The 20,927-nt window shown below is 39.1% G+C and overlaps 2 protein-coding genes across 6 annotated transcripts in view; one reads left to right on the forward strand and one right to left on the reverse strand.

Moving 5' to 3' along the window:
• Positions 1-263: 263 nt before the first annotated feature.
• On the reverse strand, positions 264-13,003 carry crip2l (cysteine-rich protein 2-like). The gene is made up of 8 exons (XM_079525956.1): positions 12,887-13,003; positions 10,080-10,174; positions 8,365-8,422; positions 7,470-7,601; positions 7,101-7,169; positions 6,706-6,800; positions 3,602-3,659; positions 264-1,488 (listed from the first exon to the last, which is right to left on the reverse strand). The coding sequence occupies exons 1-8, from the start codon at positions 12,927-12,929 to the stop codon at positions 1,424-1,426; spliced, it is 615 nt and encodes a 204-aa protein (XP_079382082.1). The 5' UTR covers positions 12,930-13,003; the 3' UTR covers positions 264-1,423.
• A 4,376-nt stretch (positions 13,004-17,379) lies between these two features.
• Positions 17,380-20,927, forward strand: part of rad51b (RAD51 paralog B) — a 151,537-nt gene continuing 147,989 nt past the window's right edge. For all 5 annotated transcript variants that reach the window (XM_079527030.1, XM_079527029.1, XM_079527028.1 and 2 more), the window contains exons 1-5: positions 17,380-17,568; positions 18,375-18,488; positions 18,828-18,932; positions 19,730-19,866; positions 20,716-20,835. In XM_079527030.1, coding sequence (XP_079383156.1) covers positions 17,485-17,568; positions 18,375-18,488; positions 18,828-18,932; positions 19,730-19,866; positions 20,716-20,835 — 560 coding nt within the window. In that variant the 5' untranslated portion in view covers positions 17,380-17,484. The remainder of the gene's footprint in view (positions 17,569-18,374; positions 18,489-18,827; positions 18,933-19,729; positions 19,867-20,715; positions 20,836-20,927) is intronic.

The following is a 20,927-nucleotide window of genomic DNA, read 5'->3' on the forward strand; positions in this document are numbered from 1 at the left end:
CCTGTAAAAGGGGCGGGTAGGCTACAGTCTACTATTTTCTTTTCTATTACAGTCGAGTAGAACTCTTTACTTTGCCAGGATTTATTCAAATGAAATACCAATGTATTAAGTGAATGGCAGATCGAGTGGCAAAGTGAGTGACAAAGTGAATTTAATGTTTAATTTAATGATTTATAGTTTGGATTAGGTAGGGATCATGAAACTAATTCTATCTCAAACAATGTTTTAAAGATCAGACATAGAAAATCAGGTTTTGTTCCACACCTTTATTGTAGAAAATCTGATTATGAGTTGTACTCTTTCTTAGCTGACCTTGAGTCATCAAACACAACATTCACTAATAATAAACAAAGGTAATATCATATGTGTACGTATTATTGTGTGCATATTGTCTCCTCAATCATTCTTTTCTTTTGACCCACCGACCCAGGATGAAACCTGGCTATGAAATACTGACAATAAGTTGAAGTTATTTGACTACATAACGTCCATACCTCCTCTAGTCATCACATACAAGGCTACTCATTTGGCAGATGACAAAAATAAAAATGAAAGAATACTTCAAAGGCAAGTCTATTTCACAAGGGAGGATCTACTCTACTGTATAAAGATTTGTTTGGTACCAAAAATATATTATAAACAATATACAAATTCAACATAAACATTTAAATATCCATCCCTGTGATCAAAGTATAGTATATCAATTCATCATGTGTGTCACTGTGTGCAGAAGGCAAATCAAAGAGAATCAGGCCAGGTGGATCAGAATTCAGAATCACACTCAGTGGGTTGAATGGATTGCTCTCCAAAGTTCTTTTCAAATGATCAGGGATTTGTTTGTAGTTGCACATTTGCTAAATGCAATTGAATTGTATTTTGTAATTGTAAGTGTCGCATGACATTTATTTATCAACACACAAGTAATGCTTTGGGTATGTCCTAACAATAAAATCAATATCCATACCTCGAGAGATTAATTTGAATCCATACTAACTGTAGACGTCTGAACATACTTTAAAATTATGAATATAAAATATTACATTGTGCCAGAAAGGTTTGAGATAGACTTCGATCAACCCTGTTTCTATAGAGCATGTGTGTCTGTGTTCTATGACTTCTTTGCAATAAAATCCTCAGTGTTTATTTCATCCTCAGTGTATTATTATTATTATTATTATGCATTTGAAACTCGGAGAGTGTACAGATATAACCAAATTGACCATTTATCCTTTTGGTTACATGTGCATCCTTGCTCAGCCAGTGCAGAAGTCAGACATAAAACATAAAGTATAAATAAGTGAAGGTGAGGCCTATATATCTAGGAAGAACACCACAGATGAGACATTGGCAGAGGCGTCGGCGAAGCAAGTTATACGGTCTCCCTTGTTTTTTTACGAGTCAGTCTAGTTGGCAGAATTGCTGTTCAGGGCTGTGCCTCCACAACGGGCTCATCGTAGATGTAGCTGCCTACGCCTCCAGTATTCACACCTGAAATGGAGAAAGAAGTTGCAATGCAAAGAATTATAATTTATATCAATTAACACAGTAAAAAACGGTGTACAGATGTACCATTTCGTTACATTTGTATCCTCTCAGAGTTACAAATGATTAAATCAACACAAGGATTTGACAGTGTATCTCTTTTTCATAAGCATGCTGTGGACAGGAGATCACTGTTGTTAAACTGTTAAGCTTTGACAATTCAATTTCGTATTCTGACAACCGTTTAGTCCACCATTAAAGAGCTTTGTTCAGCTTCGCTCTGAGCAAAAGAGCAGAACTTCAAGGTCTACTTCACGTGACTGGTGTATCTCTAAATGAGGCTCTTCGTTTGCACAATTTGCCTTTTCTTTTAAAGTCACCAAAGAATGAACTAAAGTCCTAGTCAATCTGAAAAGCTGTAAAGATTGTCCCTTGATGCAACATTATTGATTTTATGTAACCAGTCTTGTCAGTATTAATTGTAATATTTTGTAACGTTATTCAGTAGGTGGTGTTTTAATAATAATGCACACACCAATGGTGGCGAGCTCACACCGACCGACTCATTGGAGGCAATGTAGGGTTCAGTGTCTTGCCCAAGGACACTTCGACATGTGGACAGGAGGAGCCGGGATTCGAACCGCCGACCCAGGGATCATTGGACGACCTGCTCTACCTCCTGAGCCACAGCCGCCCGTTTTGATTTTTTGAGTTTTATAATTATTGGTTCACTTGGAGTGGAGATAATGTTTTGTGTCTTATTGTTTCTGTTTACCTACCCAGGGACTACAGAGGGAAATTAGTACAGTAGCTAAATCTGGTACAAAGCATTGTTTCTCTTTGCTTGAGATTATTGTATTTTGTACATGGTCCCTGATACAAATAAAATAATAAAATAAATCAAAAGCTATTGCTTCTGTAGGCCTATCTGTCACATTGTCTTATACAGTATATCATGACAATGTTGCATTGTAGGCTGCAGCTTCTGTAATCCAATTTAGCAGATACTGAAAGGCTGAGATTGGAAGTGAGGTATTCAGTCATGGTGCTTTTTACACCATGTGTCGTGTATACACAGTGTGGGGGAAGTTACTTTCAAAATGTAACATATTACTTATTACTTTCAAATAAAAGTAATATGTTACATTATTACCGTCTGTGCCAAGTAATGTGTTATATTACTTTTGTGTTACATTTACATGACTTTAATAAAGCACCCTTAAATGAAGGGCAAAATAACTATGCATTATATTAAATGAAATATGGTAAGGTAAATCGAAAAAAGAAAATGCTATTGGTATCAAGATACTGTTTTATTTCCTTTGCTACGTACAGTAAATGTGGGCCTATACAAATAGAGTAGTTATTTTAGCAGCTTAAATACTAATGTCATGACTTTGACATATCTATTGATAATAAAACATATGTAAAATGACATACATTGTCACACCATTATCAAAAGGATAGATGTAAAAAAGCCAGTGACATATTTTCATTGTGGTGCTTTCATATGTGCAGATTATGTTGTGTTGCATGATGTGATGTGTAGGTGTAGGTTATGTTGTGTTGCATGATGTGATGTGTAGGTGTTGTGTTGCATGATGTGATGTGTAGGTGTTGTGTTGCATGATGTGATGTGTAGGTGTTGTGTTGCATGATGTGATGTGTAGGTGTTGTGTTGCATGATGTGATGTGTAGGTGTTGTGTTGCATGATGTGATGTGTAGGTGTTGTGTTGCATGATGTGATGTGTAGGTGTTGTGTTGCATGATGTGATGTGTAGGTGTTGTGTTGCATGATGTGATGTGTAGGTGTTGTGTTGCATGATGTGATGTGTAGGTGTTGTGTTGCATGATGTGATGTGTAGGTGTTGTGTTGCATGATGTGATGTGTAGGTGCGTAATTGCAATTGATGAAATACAAATCAGAAGCTGCTCTGTTCCCTCTACTAGTGCAGAGGTATATACTAAATCAAATAAAAGTTGAAATATGGAATTGTAGTCAGACTGCATTGTTATCAGTGTGCATGAATTTGCTAGAAGCTTAACAAATAACAAATAAGATAATTTCTTAAACTTATTGTTGTTTTAAGGAGGGTCGATGAGTGAATAATAACATACCTTTGGGTCCAAATAGGACGGCATAGCAGGGCTTGTGACAGTAGGGCTGTCCATCATGCTACAAGACAAGAAGAATATTAGAAGTATTATATTTCTCGTAGTAAAGCTACTGTATTCACATTTCTATATCACCTGCACATGACAGTGGAAATATGTTTATCTCACGAGGACATTAAACTTGACTTCCACCTTTCTAGACTTAGAGGCCTATGGTTGTGATCCGGTCTCTATTTCTGACTTGATATTCATAAAGAATGTTGATGTACTTCCTGGCCTAAAAGACAATCTTATTGTTAAAAATACCTTAAAAACATGGAACAGAATACGGAAACATTTTGGCATAACAAACCATATTTCTTGTTTGGCACCGGTAGCAAAAAATCCTGATTTTGTACATTCATGCCATGATGCAGGCTTTGGGGTATGGAAAGATGCTGGCATCTTGTCTATCAAAGACCTGTACAAAGATGGTGTGCTAAAATCATTCCAACAACTTCAATCAGAATTTAACTTACAGCAACCCCAATTCTTCCGTTATCTACAACTAAGGAGCTACATCAACTCTGTTCCAGAATATAGGACTGGCCTGTGCACGACCCCCAACCAAGTAGAATCCATCCTAATAAAAGCATCTACTCTCCCCAAAAAGATAGTCAGCTTTCTTTACGAGAGCCTATTCCAGGTGGAAAAAGTCTCAACTAACAATAGTAAAATAGCATGGGAAAACCATCTCCAAGTACAAATAGATGAGGGGTCATGGCGTAACATACTACTCAATGCAAAGAAAATAACATGCTCAAATAAGTCCTATGAAACCCAGTATAAAATAATACACAAACTACATATCTCCCCAGTAACTAGGAGTAAATTTGACCCCCTATGCTCTCCCATATGCCCTAGGTGCAAAAGTGGACAAGGTACCCACAGCCATATGATGTGGACATGCCCACTAATCAGACCCTTTTGGGTAGCTATTCAAGATGAAATTCTGAAACTGATCGGAATTAGAATACCATTAGATCCAATTCACTACATATTAGGGGCAGAGATAATTACCATACTAACTAAAAGTAACAAACATCTAGTACGAGCCTTGCTCTATGCTGCTCGGCTGTCAATCCTTCATAAATGGATAGATGACAGCCCTCCTAGTGTTATATTATGGTTTGAAAAAGTGCTGCGCTTAATGCCATTGGAGAGACTCTCATGTGTCCTACGGGGCAACCTGGCCGAATTCGTTGAAGCATGGCTGCCTCTGGCGCCTCATATAGGGGATGAGTGGTCAAATGTTATGTGTATTGGAATGACCGAGGAGGCCAGTTAGACGACATACCAATGTGGAGGTATAGGGGTCAGACTTACATAATCTAAAAGATGATGATGGCAGCTATATTGTGATGTCTAATATACTCAATTTGGTGTGAAACTGTAAATAGGTACTTATGATCTGAATATACTTTCTGTCCCTATGCCCCCTTGGCATAGGTATCTTATGATTTGCATATACTTTTTGTTTTTGTCCTGTTATTGAACCCCCAGAGAACCTCAAAGTGTTTAATAGGAAAAAAAAGAAAAAACTGTTACAGAAGGGGGTTCCAGCCCAGAATGGGTTAAGTGTCGTATGTTGAACTTATGTGTCGTATGTCATACTTATGACACATGGGGTGTCATAAGTTCATGTATTGTCCATGTCTTGTCTTTTCTGCTTAATAAAAATATTGAAACACATAAACTTGACTGCCCTTAAGTCTCAATACAAAAAAGGCTTTTATGCTGTGTATTGTAAAACCCAAACAGCACCAATGTTTCGCGAAGCAACTACTTGCAACAATTATCCCCAATGGCAGTTGCAATTAGTTGCATTAGTGTGGTTGACATTAAAACTGTTTTGTTGCAAGGAGTTGCAACTAGTTGCATTAGTGCAGTTTGGGCTTAAGATTAGTTATCTTCATGAGGTCTGATGGTGAAGTATAGATAGATAGAGTTTTTTTATTAAAGTGTCCTACATCAAAAGATGCCCAGCCCACACAGGCTTACAAGACACTCACACAATTTACATACACAATAATACACCATAAACAATACAAAAATATATATATATATATATATAATTGTTATTGTAACTGTGGATGGATATGTCCAGTCCAGACCACAACTATAACAAAACTAGAAAGGCCGCAATTTAAAAAAATTGCAAAGTGTGGTTGCCGCAGTGGCTTACATATGCCCCTCCTACTGATATTGCCAGCCAATTACAATGTCGCGTCACCCCTGCGATCATGCGTAAGTAATTCGGAGGGGATTTATCCCCCCAAAAATCATTTTTCTGCAAGAAACGGTTACATTTTTCGCATTTGCGGCGCCCCCTATGGATGAAAATGGAATCGCTTTTGGCTTTTGGTTTATTAAACCACCCGCGACATCTGATTCAAATTTGGGATGGATTGGACATTCCGTTCGTGATTTTAGGCATTTTTTGTAAAATAGGCCCCTCCCACTAACTTCGGACGACGATTACGGCCGAACGATACGGACAATTTTTTTTTAAAAAATCTGAAAAAAATCTGAAAAAATTGAAACGCGGTCCGATAGGTCCAGAGATCATGTGTACCGATTTCTGTGAGATTCGGACAAAATCTGTAGAATCAGAAAATAAAAGTGTGTTTTGAAGAAAATTCAAAATGTCGGAAAATCTATCCTGACACATGGGCGTGGCCTATATGGGGAGATGCGTCATGACCCAAGGAATCCAGGGCAAAAATAATTTTGATTTTACAACCTATGGTTCAAGAGTTATAAGCCAAAACATAACTTAACAGCCAATCAAAATTGATCCAAATTTTCAGGGCATCATGTTCAACACATCACTGATCACTTACATTGAACATGTTTATAGAACGTCCGTGTGAATGCTCACATCATTGTATTATAATCTTTATAGCCTATTCACAGCCTATTCTTGGTGTACTGTGGGAACCTCCATCTGTTCCAGTATAGTGTTTACTGTTGATACCCAGGGGTGGCATGTGTACATTGTGATGCATTGTTGTGACACTTCTATATACGCTATGTAAACTGAGATCTTTTGAAAAGTACGTTCTCACCTCGGCATGGCTGCCGGGAGCCAGAGTCTTACTGCACCTCTCACAGCGCAGACACGGCCGGTGCCAGTTCTTCCCCAGGGATGACACCTTCTCAGCTTCATAAAAACACGCACACGCGCGCACACACACACACACACACACACACACACACACACACACACACACACACACACACACACACACACACACACACACACACACACACACACACACACACACACACACACACACACACACACACACACACACTCTACTGAAGACATAACCATGACCTTGGTAACAACAATCTGTCACCTATGTAATTAGTCATTGTACTTTTGTATATTCCAGCAAAGAATGCACGCACGAACACACTTGCATGCATGTGTATGCAGATGGTACACTACGATACTTACCAAAATATACAGTCTTGTTGCATCTTGGACAGACATCGGGGCCTCCAGAAAAAGATGAAAAGCTTGCAGCTTTTGAGAAACATAAAACAGCATTATGTTGCTAGTGAATCTTCTTGCTTCTTAACCTTGCTAATGAATCTTCTTGCTTCTTAACCTTAGGTTATAAGCAAATCATTTCAAACCTTTTCAATTAGTTTACAAGATTACTTTTCCAAGAATACAAAAACAGCAGATAATACAAACTCACAACACATCACACTGTGATTCTACTATACTCAATAATAATGTATACTACTACTTTATGTATACTAGAATACATTTCAAGTACCCAAGACACTTTTAAACATGTTATGATGTCTTGTTTCTTACCCTTCACTGGTCCCCGAACGGGAGCTTTTCTCTCCTCCTCTGGCTTGGCATCTGTCTCCGTGGCAACACTGGCAGGGGCCTCATTGACAGGAGTGTCATAGACATATGAACCGGCTCCCCCGATGTTCACGCCTACAACACACGCACACGCACGCACGCACGCACGCACGCACGCACGCACACACACACACACACACACACACACACACACACACACACACACACACACACACACACACACACACACACACACACACACACACACACACACACACACACACACACACACACACACACTTTACATGGTTAGTGTACAGCTTTTCGGAAGGTGTCTTACAAAAGGTTGCTTTTGTCTTAAATAATTAATCATTCTAATTTAGTCACTAAACACTTGCACATGCGTGAAATGAAATCTGTCACCCATCCCAAATATTAGGAGCAGTGTTTGCTATTAATACAGTAACTGGGGAGTCTTGCTCAGGGACGCTTCACCACGTAACGTGATTATGGACATGTACATCACTATTTCATTTTGTATTCATCTTAGGAACTTTGCAGACATCATAGATGTTTGTGATTATGTGTAAAACTTCTGGCAGCATTTTATTACCTCAACAGATGCATTTTGGAATGAAACCATCACTGTGCAATTTCTGATGACATCTCTCTCATGTCTTACTCTTAACCACTTAAACCCAGTATGTTGTGACGTGTTGAAGATCTGCTCATTTTTATTTCCCCTGTCACGCACTGTATTATGACATGCCCAGAATAGGGACCCTGCGATTTTTTATAAATAATACAATAATAATAATACAATAACTGTATATGTAATATGTTGTTAATAGTAACAAAATTATATTTTTACAGTTGACAAGTGGAAAGTTAACTATACCTTTTGGTCCATAGAGGGCAGCATAGCATGGCTTGTGACAGTATGGCGTCCCACTGTGCTGCAGAAGCAGGGCAGAGTTAAATAAACACTGCAGTCATTACCAGTACATTTTTCATTCATAGTTTCTGCATAGAAACCACATTAAAACCAGAGCATGATAATAACTTATTTGTTTCAAAAAGCTTTATACATGTATTTCAAATGAACTTGAAGTATTTTTGTAAGCAAGTTTCTTCAACTGTACATACTTTACTCATTTTGTTCTTGAATAGTTGTATTATGCTTTTGACACTTTCTTTGGTAATGTAAACATGTTTTCTCATGCCAATAAAACTCATTTGAATTGAATTGTCTTAGCCTACTGTACTATAAAATTAAATAAACTTCTGTCTGTCTGTCTGTCTGTCTGTCTGTCTGTCTGTCTGTCGGTCTGTCTGTCTGTCTGTCTGTCTGTCTGAGAGTATTATCCTCAGTGGGTTGACCGGTCAATCTTAACTTGCATTGACTAGTGGTGTATGAAGGGAGTGAGAAAGCTAATTCTTCTTCTTTTCCCACATTTAGCATTTCTGTGAACTTAATTAAGACTGCAGTGAGTAGAGACTGCAGGAGTGACTCATGGGAGCAGTGCAAGGGTAACTTGATTTTAATTGAATTGAAGTTATTTGGAGAAACAAAGAGCTGGCTCAATGGTGCAAAGTTACAAAGGACTAAACGCATAGCAGCAACATGGATGGGCTTACATGTAGCCGTAGTGCACCAATTTCTTTGTATGTGTGGTCAATCAAACACGGCTTTAACGGTACCAGTTATCAGCTGTACCAGTAGTCGAAAAGCTAGCATTACAGTTGCTGAGAAATGTCTACTGGTCGTTTGTTATCATGTAGCAATGCTAATAGAAATAAAATGGTATCAGCTAGACAGTATCTGTTGACCCTCTATGTACAAAGGCCTCTTTGTGTGCTCCTGGATCACTCACTCACCAGTTAAGTCATCCAAGCTGCATGACTTGACCAGAATTGGAGCAGTGGCAGACGTCACATTTATCTCAGCAGAGTCAAATAAGTGTTTTTCCTTATCCATGGGTGATTGTGTGTGAGGTGTGTGAGGAACTGCTTATGGCTATTCAAATGTAGTGTGTATTTTCCTTTTAAATTTATTTAGAACCATCTTCACTGTAACCTTCAAATTAAAGTCTCCTCTGAACCGATTATTTGGTCGGAATCCTTTCTCCCTGTAGTTTTTCAAACCTGACCTTGATTATAATCTTAACTATACTGTACACCTGTAATGTTTTGTGACATTTGTGACATTAACTTGTTGACAAATTCTGCACACATACAGACCACACATCCAGCCACAAGGTTGTGCATGGCTAGTAATAATGGTTTGTTATGACAGTGGCTGGTAGAATATAAAAGCTAAAAGCAACATCCATATATATTTTTTAATTACTATTTTGGCTGATGGATGATGTTTATTTCCCACTCTGACTCAACCATAACATCTTAAACTATGTTGTGCAGAGAATAACGCCACAGTTGACAAAACACATTACAGACAAGTCTTTACTCTTCAGTTCTGTACTTGAACTATAAGCAAAGTCATACGCTGATGGATAGAGGACAGAGAGGGAAATAAACACCAGCCACCATCATTGCACCCTGCCCTGGAAATGCCCTCCAGTGCTATGCAGACTTTTCTCCAGGTTGTCCTACCTCTGCATGGCCCCCTGGATTTAGGGTCTTATTACAGCGCTCACATTTCAGGCAGAACTTGTGCCAGTCTTTCCCCAAAGAGGACACCTTCTCCGCTATGGAAGAGGGAAAAAAACAAGCAGGTATTAACAGGAAAGTCTAGTAGTGATTAGTATGGCTGCTCCATAGAGCATGGTTTGTGTCCTTGATTAAAACACAGACGCCCCTTTGAGCTGAAAATCCTGTTAAAGAGGGTGTAAGTGAATTGTAAAAAACAAACAAACCGGCTTTTTGTTAAAATGTCAAAACTATATTCCAATTTTCAGGTCAGGATACAAATTTTATCCAGTCAAGAGTGCAGAAAACGTTGCAACGATCATTTATCAGCTACAATTATTTTGTCTTCCAGTTCCAATTCTGTCTGCACATTCTACTTCATCATGTATCCTGTGTGTGAGTTCTCGCTCCTGAATGGATAAAATGAGACATTAGAAAGAATGTATTAAACCCCACTGTAAACGCTCTGTTTACCAAACACATCAGCGATGGGAAAGGAGTTATTTAACACTTATATTAAGAACCCAGCTACATTTTTAAAACAGAGCAGAACCTTCAAATGATAGTAGTTGTCAACCTGCCAACTAGGCTAGTAGAGTACAGTAACCTTTATATTTGTAAAAGGGTAGGGGTGGTGCAATGCATAAGAATATGAGAATGTAATTTCCTCACTCAAGAGAATGACCATGGAAAGTATGATCTAGCACGAGAGGCTCTCAGACAGTTATCTGTAGCCTTGTATGTGACCCCATCCAAAAATATCCCAGTAAAGGACCCACCCTCCCCCCAACACCCCTTCACTGGCACAGCCAGATGTGACCTCCTCTTTAGATTGGACTGCCCAGCATTCTGATGAGTGACATTCAAAGCCAGCCTTGGCAAACAATGAACTTGTTAGCCATATAGGGTCGAGTTGAGTGTGTGTTGTGTGATGTACACACAGACATATAGACATGCCATGCATACTGTACAATGGAGAGTGATGAAGTGAGAGAGAAACAGAGAGAGAGAAATAGAAAGTGAGAGATAGAATTGAGATGATTACGCCTACTCCTTTTCTCTTGCACACAGTCCAGACTCCCAGCTCACTACACCATGACTAGACTGCTGTGACTATTCAATTTCTCTTTTCTCAATAAAGAGTTCATGAGTATACTGTTCTGTGGGGCTCGTGATTCAACACAATGCTGGTTGTCTCTTATTGAATATCCATAATAAGATCTACTGTACCTGACAAATATAATGTGATTGACAGCAGGAGCAAAACAATAATTAAAAAGATGAATGTCACAAGGGGGAGAGAGTCACGTGTCTCAGTCTCTCCCCTCTGAATTACATTACTTCTCCCATGTAGGAATTAGTTTTATTGCTCTACAGTCTTCTTTCTGTGGAGTCTATCATTCCAGGATAGCATGACCATTGTCAGGCCACTTGAACTCTTCACAGTGTTTCTATGAATTTAAGTTTACATTTTTGCAGTAAAAGTCTAAGTATTAATGTAGATTGGTAAATGTGTGTATCTGAATAGCAAAGCTATAATAATTCCCCTAATGTCCCATTTAAATGATTGTTGAAATGAAAAAGGGGATTTTGAGATGTTAAGTTAGTTTCTTCTCCTGGATATGCATTACAAACAACAAAGGCACAATTAGCCTACACAATTAAATGTCCAAGTTTTGCATTAAAGAGCTCAAAGAGATTATGTTTGTCTTCTAGCCCTAGAGACAGTATCCTAATACAAATAGCACATGTGGGAGTGCATCAAACATGGCTTACTAAGTAAATAGAGACAAAAAACACTGAGACCCGCCCTTAGAATTATAGATCTATATTCATTATTCAGTAAGAAATGTTCCATTCAGGGTGGGGTTTCTTCCTTCATGGGAGCTGTCCATGCCAGTTAGTGCTGAAATTGTGATCCCATTGTTATCAGGAGACCTCAAGGGGAATTAATGGGACCAATTCGATCCATATAACGCTTGTGAGGGCAATTAATTATTCATTACCAAATGCGGCGTGGCGTTGGCATGCAGAAACATGGGGGCTCGTCTAGCTATGTGAGAACATAAACTCATATCACCCGATCGAGCCTGCTGCCTGCAGCCTCCAAATGAAAAGCTATAAACTGCTGTCAGCAAGTCAGTCAGCCTTTTCGCACACAACATAATAATGTTGTGTGAACTCCTTGCATGCAAGAGCACTAGCCTGCGTTTACTGGCTTACTGTAAGCTTACCCAAAGATAGTAAACTCACTATGGCTTGGCCGAGGATGCACCTATACGTGGTGGCTGTGAGTGGACGATTTGCGGTGTTGTATGATTATTTGGTGTCGTATCCTCGTGTTAATCTTGAACGTTGAACGCAGAATTTTTGAACCCTTTGAATATCGAACACTAGGCTATATATATACAAGATGCGAAACCTGCGATCAGCTGCGCAGGCTGGGATATAATTTGCAGGTTCTCGGGTCCATAAAAAAGCAACAATAATTAATAAATACGGCACCTATATATTTGCCTGATTAAAACCACATCGAACCATAGGCTATGAATTGGTCTGTCCTAGCCTACTGAAATAATACCTATACATAAATCACAATGTGATACATTTAGTTATGGTGGGATATAGCTATTGGTGAAATCCCCAATTCAAACAGTTAAAATAAAATCACGCTTCTTTGTCTATCTATATCACATAATATGACATGGTATGCTGGTAGCAGTACCATAAAATACCATACAATCTTAACAGTTACAAAATCATACACTTACCAAAATAGACAGTTTTGTCGCATTTGGGACATTTTGATGCCATGTTCCATGTATTAAAACCAGGAAAATATGAATTTCTGCTTTCTTCTCAAATCATTGACAGCAGCACGGACACACCTAAGGTAGTGGAAATAAAGCTCATCCTCCCTTGCGTTATTCTCCTGGATTTACATAACCCCGCCTCCACGGTGACATCATCTCTTGCAAACGGACATGGGTGTGTGGTGCTAGTATAAATCTGCGTGGTGCAGGTCAAAGTTAGCCTGATTATCAGACTGTAGCTTTCAGTCCACTCAGAGAGTGGGCGGGATCTTTGGGCTGGATCCAGGCTAGGTCAAAGTAATAAACACTGATGGAAAGAACGACGATTCTAGGCACAATGTTCCATTTCTCAATTTGTTTCAAAAATATTTTTTAAATGGTCAATATAGCAGATATAGGCTACGTGGTGTGGTGTGATGCATTGTGAGCTTCTATTGCTATTTTCAAATAACCAAAGTATGGTCTAATGGGATTAATAATCTTTTGTAATACAAATCTAAACCTGCAAATTACAGATGCATAAAGATTTCAAATAATTGTAGTGGAGTACCCCTCCCCCCCTCCTATTTTGCCTCTGAGATGTTGAGAAGTATAATGAATTTGTTTGTATAAAGTAAAAGTAGCTCAAAAAGTACAGTATTTGAGTAAATATACACCTTAAGTTCTACCACTGAATGAAGCAGCCAAATGAATGACCTTTTGTTATAATACATTTTAGCTATAAATATACCTCACATTTAGAGATGTTTATCAGCGTTATAGTTACAGGTGTCTGTGTCACTATTTTGGAACACTGATTAATCCGGGATGCTAGTGGTGTCTGCTCCCAGACATACATTCATCGAGCTCGTCTCTGTCTCCTGAATTGAAAGTCTCTGTTTGTTTTCCTGGCTGCGGTCGTTAGGTTACAGCACTACGCTTCACATGGAATGTCAAGTGAGACTCTGCAGGTCCCATGGGGCAGTCCGGGCTACTGTACATTCTTCCCATTAAACCAGATTTATTAGGGGATACCTAGTGGATCAACCAGTTAGTGCCCACTGACCACATGATCTCATCATCTTTGTGACTGAGTTCCATCTCCTTTTCCTGTCTCTCTCTAGTCTATACAAAGCAGAACACAGTCAAAAGTCACATAACACAGCTTTAAGTTAAAGGCTCTAATATTATGTCCACCGTCGTACAAGCAATGTGCATGAAAAGAAAAGAACAAAAACAAAGACCAACTTGCAAATAGCAAAGGCAAACAAACCAAACTAAGAGATTGATCTTAGATTACTCCAGTAGTTTTACAACTTTTGTGGCTGTGACTACTAAAGAAAACAAGCATCACATGTCCATGCATTGTTCCATCCAATATGACATATATCTACTTACTAGTTAGTTAGTTACTTACTATTAACCACTTAAACACTGTAGCTGTAGCCTATATACTTCATTGACCGGTGTCCTCTAGGTCTGTACTTGGTCCTCTCCTTTTTTCCATACACGGAATCTTTTCACTGAAAATAGCAGGTCTATAAGCTCACAAATCGTTGCAATATCAAAAGTTGTGAGCTTGTGGATCAGCTATTTTTGCCAGTTCGCCTATTATGGGAAACAAAGGTCTACCATGCATGCATTCAATGTGTTTCACATGTCATGAATTCCAGTAGCCTTTTCTGTAATTTCAGTAGCAGTTATTTAATTGGTACATATTACAACCAAGGAATTCATTGTATCATAAATAGAAAAAGTGTGTGAAAGTATCTCCAAGGCAAGAGTGATTTGGCTTGGCAAGACCACCTTTCTATTTGTTGCATGTTCCTGGAACTTGCTACAAAGTACCTTAAAATAGGACTCCTCCCGTCTCTTACTCAGTTTACGGTCCAAGATGAGAGACTTCTGTGTATCTTCATGTGTTTGTTTTGTTTGATTTATACTGTGATTCGTTGCTTCGTATTGACCTATTCCTTATCTGCTGTATTTATTTATTCTGTGTTGTGCACTCGGCCCCATCAGAAATGACGGTCTCTCTCAATGGACTCGGAGTTTAACCACATGGGCCCTAGCATCCCTATTCTGGGAATGTCTTAATTAGGGAAGGGAAAAAAGAAAGAGGAGGGGTCCAAGTAAAGACCCTTGAGTGACCCCCGACAACAAAGTAGGCCTACATATGGCTTATATGGTTAAAAGACTTTGAAATTGAATGTACTGAAATTAAACAGTTGGATGGACAAGGTTCTTCACGAAGAAAAGGCTTGTTTCTTCACAAAGAAAAGGCTTGTGTAAACAAGATTACATTAGATTTGTGATTTTGCAAACAGTACTACATTAAACCTCCAAGGGCTACAGTGCATATAGTTGCTGTCGGGGAGAAACCTCGTATCTCCAGGTTTCTTTTTTTTTTATATAATGTTCTTCTTTGTCAAATATTACACACACGTTGCATTTTTTTGGTGCAATTTATGACAAATAAATACATGTGTTAAGTGTGTCTGTTTTTTTTAATGAATATATAACAAATGAACCATATTAACAACTTTGACTATAATAACTCTATGTAGCCTACATTGGATCTATTGGAACACAAGTTATTTTTTTCCATTTCCTGAATGGTTTTGGACATACAAGGTTTCCGCCCGTCGGTGACTATATATCATTTTATAATAAGATAAACACATATAAACACATCCAATAAAGATGGAATCCGTGTTGAACTCTTTCCACAGTAGCACTCTTTACCCTGGAGGCAGCTCTGGGGGCCTGGGAATCCATTAATCTTAAAATAAACATCACTAGATTGGGTCTGTCCCTCGTTTTGGCAGACTCCAACAATGAGTCGCTGATGGGGAGATATTTTCCCCCTCAATCTACTTAAAAGGTTTTCCAGGCAACCATGTTGGATTCTAGAATGTGCACCACTTCAATTTGTATTCTTGTCTTTGTAATTTAAATAATTTCTTAACAGCTTTTACAGAATGTTTTAACATTAACACAATATGGTCTGCCCCAAGTGGTGAGACATTTCTGAATCTGGATTATTGATGCCATTTCTTACACATCTGAGCATATTTGAAATTCTTACCCATTGTTAAATAGAAACACTTACACTGCTTCCAGACAGTGGAGTCACGAAGATGACAAAAGTCGCGAGCGGCAGGCGTCGCTTCCGGGTTTTTAGACAGCTGGTGGATGGAAATGAAGCTCCACCCACACGGCAGAATGCCGAATGCCGCGGGGGAAAGCGTTTCCGGGAATCTGGCCGATGCGGTATTATGCCGCATGGGTGGAGCTTCATTTCCATCCACCAGCTGTCTAAAAACCAGGAAGACGCCTGCCATGAGTGGCTTTTTGGAGACCCTGGTCAACGAGGTAGGATGTTTGTAGTACAAAGGCTGAGGTGTTTCTGTAAAATAATAGGTGAAATACAGTGACAGGCTGCTCTGACAGGAACTTTGTATGAGATCATGATTTTATGGTCAATGCAAACTACTGCTAGTGGGACCCCAAATACTTGCAAAAACTCTAAAATTGTAATGAGAATTCATTCATATAAAAAAATAAAAATACTGCACAGTATATTTTTGAGGGGCGCTACAGCCCCTCCAACGCCTGGCTTTGGAAGGATGGAACTTTTAGGTTTGCTTTTGTGCTTGCCCTCTGTGATGTCATGTTTGTGCGTGCCCCAAAAGTGCCCCTCACTTCACACAAGTGTGATATTTTCTTTACAATATTGAAAGAGGAGTTTTCATTGTGATACCAATAGAGGGTATGCGCGTGACATCATCATCAAACCAGGAAGTTATGCAGGAATGCCTACTGAGTGGCAAAAAACTACTTTCTGGCCTTGACAGCCCATGTCCACACAGAAAAGTCCTATCTGATTGCATTAAACAACATTAAACAATGTTAAACTCACTTTGCCTGTTGCTTTGCCACTCGATTTGCCATTCACTTTAAGCATGCGCATACCCTCTATAGTTAATTGATCCAAGCCAGAACAATCGATTGATCATTAAAATAAACATGCTCATAAAATGCAAGAGATGTGGACCCTGATCCAGAAAATGTCAGCAGTGCATAAGTATGACAATTGGGTAGTTGGTGTGGTAGAAGACTGTAACCATTTCCGAGTCATGGCTTTCTTACAAGCTATATGTGTAACAAACTACCAATACATATTAATCTTGTGTGAGCCTTGCTGACTTGATACCATACACCTGTATGTAGGCCTATATGATAATATGGTCGTGAGGCCGAAAATTACGTAATTAAATCCAAAAATAAATAACTTTCACAAAATACCAAATAACAAGAAATAGTCAAATAAGAACTAAAAGTGATTAAAAAAAACAATTATGGCAACCAAAAGTGTCTCTTAACTGCCTGTAATGTTTTTTTAAATCATAATGTCACCCACCCACCCTGATGTAAACCTACACTACATTGACCACAATGCAATGCGCGAAAACAGCATGAGGAAGAGACAAAATCAAAATACAATGTCTTTATGTCAGCTTCGTCGTGTACCAGAATTTAAGATTACCGGTAGTTAAAATAAGAGTTTTGGCGTCATGGCAAGTAAAACACTAAGAAGAACAGGTGTAGCACCCGAAATATGCGAGCGCTTCAAGCGCCACCAAATAGAAAGTTGTAAGGTAAGTTTACTGCACTAGCACAAACCAAACCCTGTCAAGGGATTTGTATGGATGTACAACTCTGTTGTGTACTCATGCGGGTTCATCATCACAGTTAAATTAAAGTTGCAACCCGAAGGTTTTATCTCCTACCATAGCTAGTAGCTCTACTCCTACCCAGATTGTATCAGATTAACTTGAGTCTTGAGATAGCGTCAACCGTCGTCGTAGAAACGCCAGAATGGTGGCGTAATAGCACCATATACTGACTTTTCCGAATGTCAGAACTTTACGTAGGGTTAATTTTTCAAATTAAACAGCATCAAATCAAGTTCAACATCAAATCAGAACAGATAAACAAACATTAGTTTGCCTCTTACAAAATAAAACATGGTTACAATTAAGAGCACATCTTAAAAGCTCTGTAAAACAGCTGCATACGAATAAAGTTGTATTATTATTATTCCTGTGACTGTCTGTCTCTACAATTCATCATGGCTTCATTAACTATGCAGCCCATGTTGTAATGCATATAAATAAATGTTAGGTTAATAATGTTATAAGATGTTAGGTTAATTATTTATCTAGGCTACTATGACTAGTGACACTACCATCGCCACTGACCATAATGTTTAATTGATTGAAAGGTTTAATGCTGGTACAATGTTTCAAAGATATTCCACAATTTTCCCCAATATTGTTTTTAATCCCTGATGCATATAGGGTTAAAGTGATTATTAAACTGATTTTGATGCAATATTAACTTGAGCCCCCCCAAGGATGCCTGATCCTGGAGTGACCTGTTTGTCCTGTGATGATGTGTTTAGGAAGTGCTGTCCCACACACCGCTGGAGGTGATGAGGCTGGCGGGACTGAGCTACGACAAGGCCTTGGCGTTACTGCAGTCAGTCAGCAAAGAATGTGCCCCCTCTGTGACCACGGTTTGTCCCCTTCACACACAGACGAGCAAGTCTATACTAGCTCCACGCTTCTGTGATCCACCAAACCAGTCCAAGGACTTGGTCGTAAAAGTTGTTGCACAGACAAATATCATCTTACCTGTTTTACTAGTAGAAACATCAATACCGCACCTAACTTTGCGATACCACGTTGAAAATGAAAATAAGTCAAAAATACCTTTATTTGCCTTGCACCCATAATTCTAGATGGCAACGCTATTTGTAGTCCTGAACTACAGTGTTGGGTGAGGTCATAGTGAGGCTACAGCAAGTCACAAGACAACACATATTGATTATGTATTTTTTGTCTCTCTGTTTTAGGCCTTGGAGTTGTGGAAGCAAAACTGTGATTCATGTTTTTCTACCTCACTGTCAGAGCTGGATAAACGTCTTCACGGAGGTCTCCCCCGGGGAACAATTACAGAGGTACAACATTACAAGCAATAGATTGTTTAACATATTTTGTGTTAACAAATGTTGGGCACATAACAGTACATATTTTATTTGAGGTTTGGTGCTATTGTAATTGATTTTGCATGAAGCATATCGAATTATCTAATTATCTAATGACATACACATTACGCAAGCTTTGGTCCCATGTAAGTCTGCCTCCGAGCAGACGTGAGTTTGAGCAGACGTCATTAAAAATTCACGGCCAACATACGTAAACATGGGAATTTGCACAAGATTTTTTTCATACTTAACAGTTCTAGGAAACACAGAATGGGGGGGCTTTTTTATTATTCCACACAACAGCTCTAAGGTATATTAATGACATAGTAAAATGTTGAAAATGGGTGGTTTTCCCCTTTAAGCCCTATATACTTTGTTGCATAATAAATTGTGAAAATACTAATTAAGCCCTGTATACTTTGTTGTACAACGAATAGTGAAAATGGTCAAATCTACAAGCTCACAGCCTGTCGCGTCATATTTTTATTTTTTATTAAAATCAATGTTGTTTATCTGGGTAATCAATGACAATAATTACTTTTACAAACTTGTGTGTGTGTGTGTGTGTGTGTGTGTGTGTGTGTGTGTGTGTGTGTGTGTGTGTGTGTGTGTGTGTGTGTGTGTGTGTGTGTGTGTGTGTGTGTGTGTGTGTGTGTGTGTGTGTGTGTGTGTGTGTGTGTGTGTGTGTGTGTGTGTGTGTGTGTGTGTGTGTGTGTGTGTGTGTGTGTGTGTGTGTGTGTGTGTGTGTGTGTGTGTGTGTGTACTGCTAGGTGGCTGGTCCGTCAGGATGTGGTAAAACCCAGCTGTGTATGATGCTCAGTGTGCTGGCTACTCTGCCGAAGAGTATGGGAGGCCTTGACAGTGGAGTGATCTACATAGACACAGAGTCTGCCTTTTCAGCAGAGAGGTACACCTGTGTTCTTACAAAGCAAAGTTACTATATTTACCCAGGGTAACTGGACTAAGCATCAGATACTTGTTTACAGCCAGGCCCTGCTCATAGAACATTTCATGGTAGTGGTTCAATGCCTTGCTCAAGGGCACTTCAGCGGTGGTAATTTTAACGTGCCGGTCCGGGACTGGCCGGTACGAACTGGCGACCTTCCGGTATCAAGACCGCTCCGCAAACCGTTCGGTCACCGCTGCCGCGAGATATTCCATGTCATGGAATATCTGGTAAAGTCATTGAATATGTTCATGTATGGTGGCAGTCACCTGAGGAATAGTTGCTCTTTTTCGTTACATATATACAGCACTAATGCACGAGCATCATGGTTATTGAAGGTGCACTTACCTCCACAATTTACAGTCTTTGTGACTGAAGCTGCTATCTGTGATCCAATAAACATCTCTTTCATTTCATTCATATTCACTTAGATATTTTCCTCTTGCCATCTTGATCCAAAACTGAGGATGCAGTAGCAGTACAAATGTATGGAAGTAAATGCATACATACTCAGTTATTAAGGTTTTCAACAACAATCAAAAGGTTCTAATTTGTTGCAGGTACCAAACGACAAGCATTCTTATTAATGATTGCACTGTAAAATACAAAAGCGCATATAGTTCCGCAGCACCCCTGATGTTCTTCTCTGAATTCCCCCTCGGGGGGCGTACTGCCCCTGTTTAGAAACACTAGTCGGTCTACTCTGTAGCAATGATTACTATCGCAATATAGACTAGAGCATACAATTTTAACTACATATTTTTTATTGCCAATCACTTTTAACTAGTACTGTTTTCCTTGTAATGCCAGGTTGGTGGAAATCGCCCAGAGCAGGTTCCCAGACTACTTCTGTTCCAGGGAGAAAGTCCTGCAGATGGCTGGGCGTGTTCACGTCTTCAGGGAACTCACCTGTCAGGATGTTCTCAACAGGTACTGTACATAGAAGCCACATGCTTTACTATCTAGTTTTTTCTTTGGAGGTCACCAACACTGATATGTACTACTGATACCCTTATTCATAA

Source organism: Electrona antarctica (assembly GCF_951216825.1).
Source record: "Electrona antarctica genome assembly, chromosome: 17".
Taxonomy (NCBI): Eukaryota; Metazoa; Chordata; class Actinopteri; order Myctophiformes; family Myctophidae; genus Electrona; species Electrona antarctica.

Coding starts and splice junctions, on each gene's coding strand:
- crip2l (XM_079525956.1), bottom strand. CDS start 12,929: ATGGCATCAAAATGTCCCAAATGCGACAAAACTGTCTATTTTG. Junction 7,602..8,364: donor TGCCCTCTATGGACCAAAAG/GTATAGTTAACT, acceptor CGTGTGTTGTAG/GCGTGAACATCGGGGGAGCC. Junction 6,801..7,100: donor CAACAAGACTGTATATTTTG/GTAAGTATCGTA, acceptor GTTTTTATGAAG/CTGAGAAGGTGTCATCCCTG.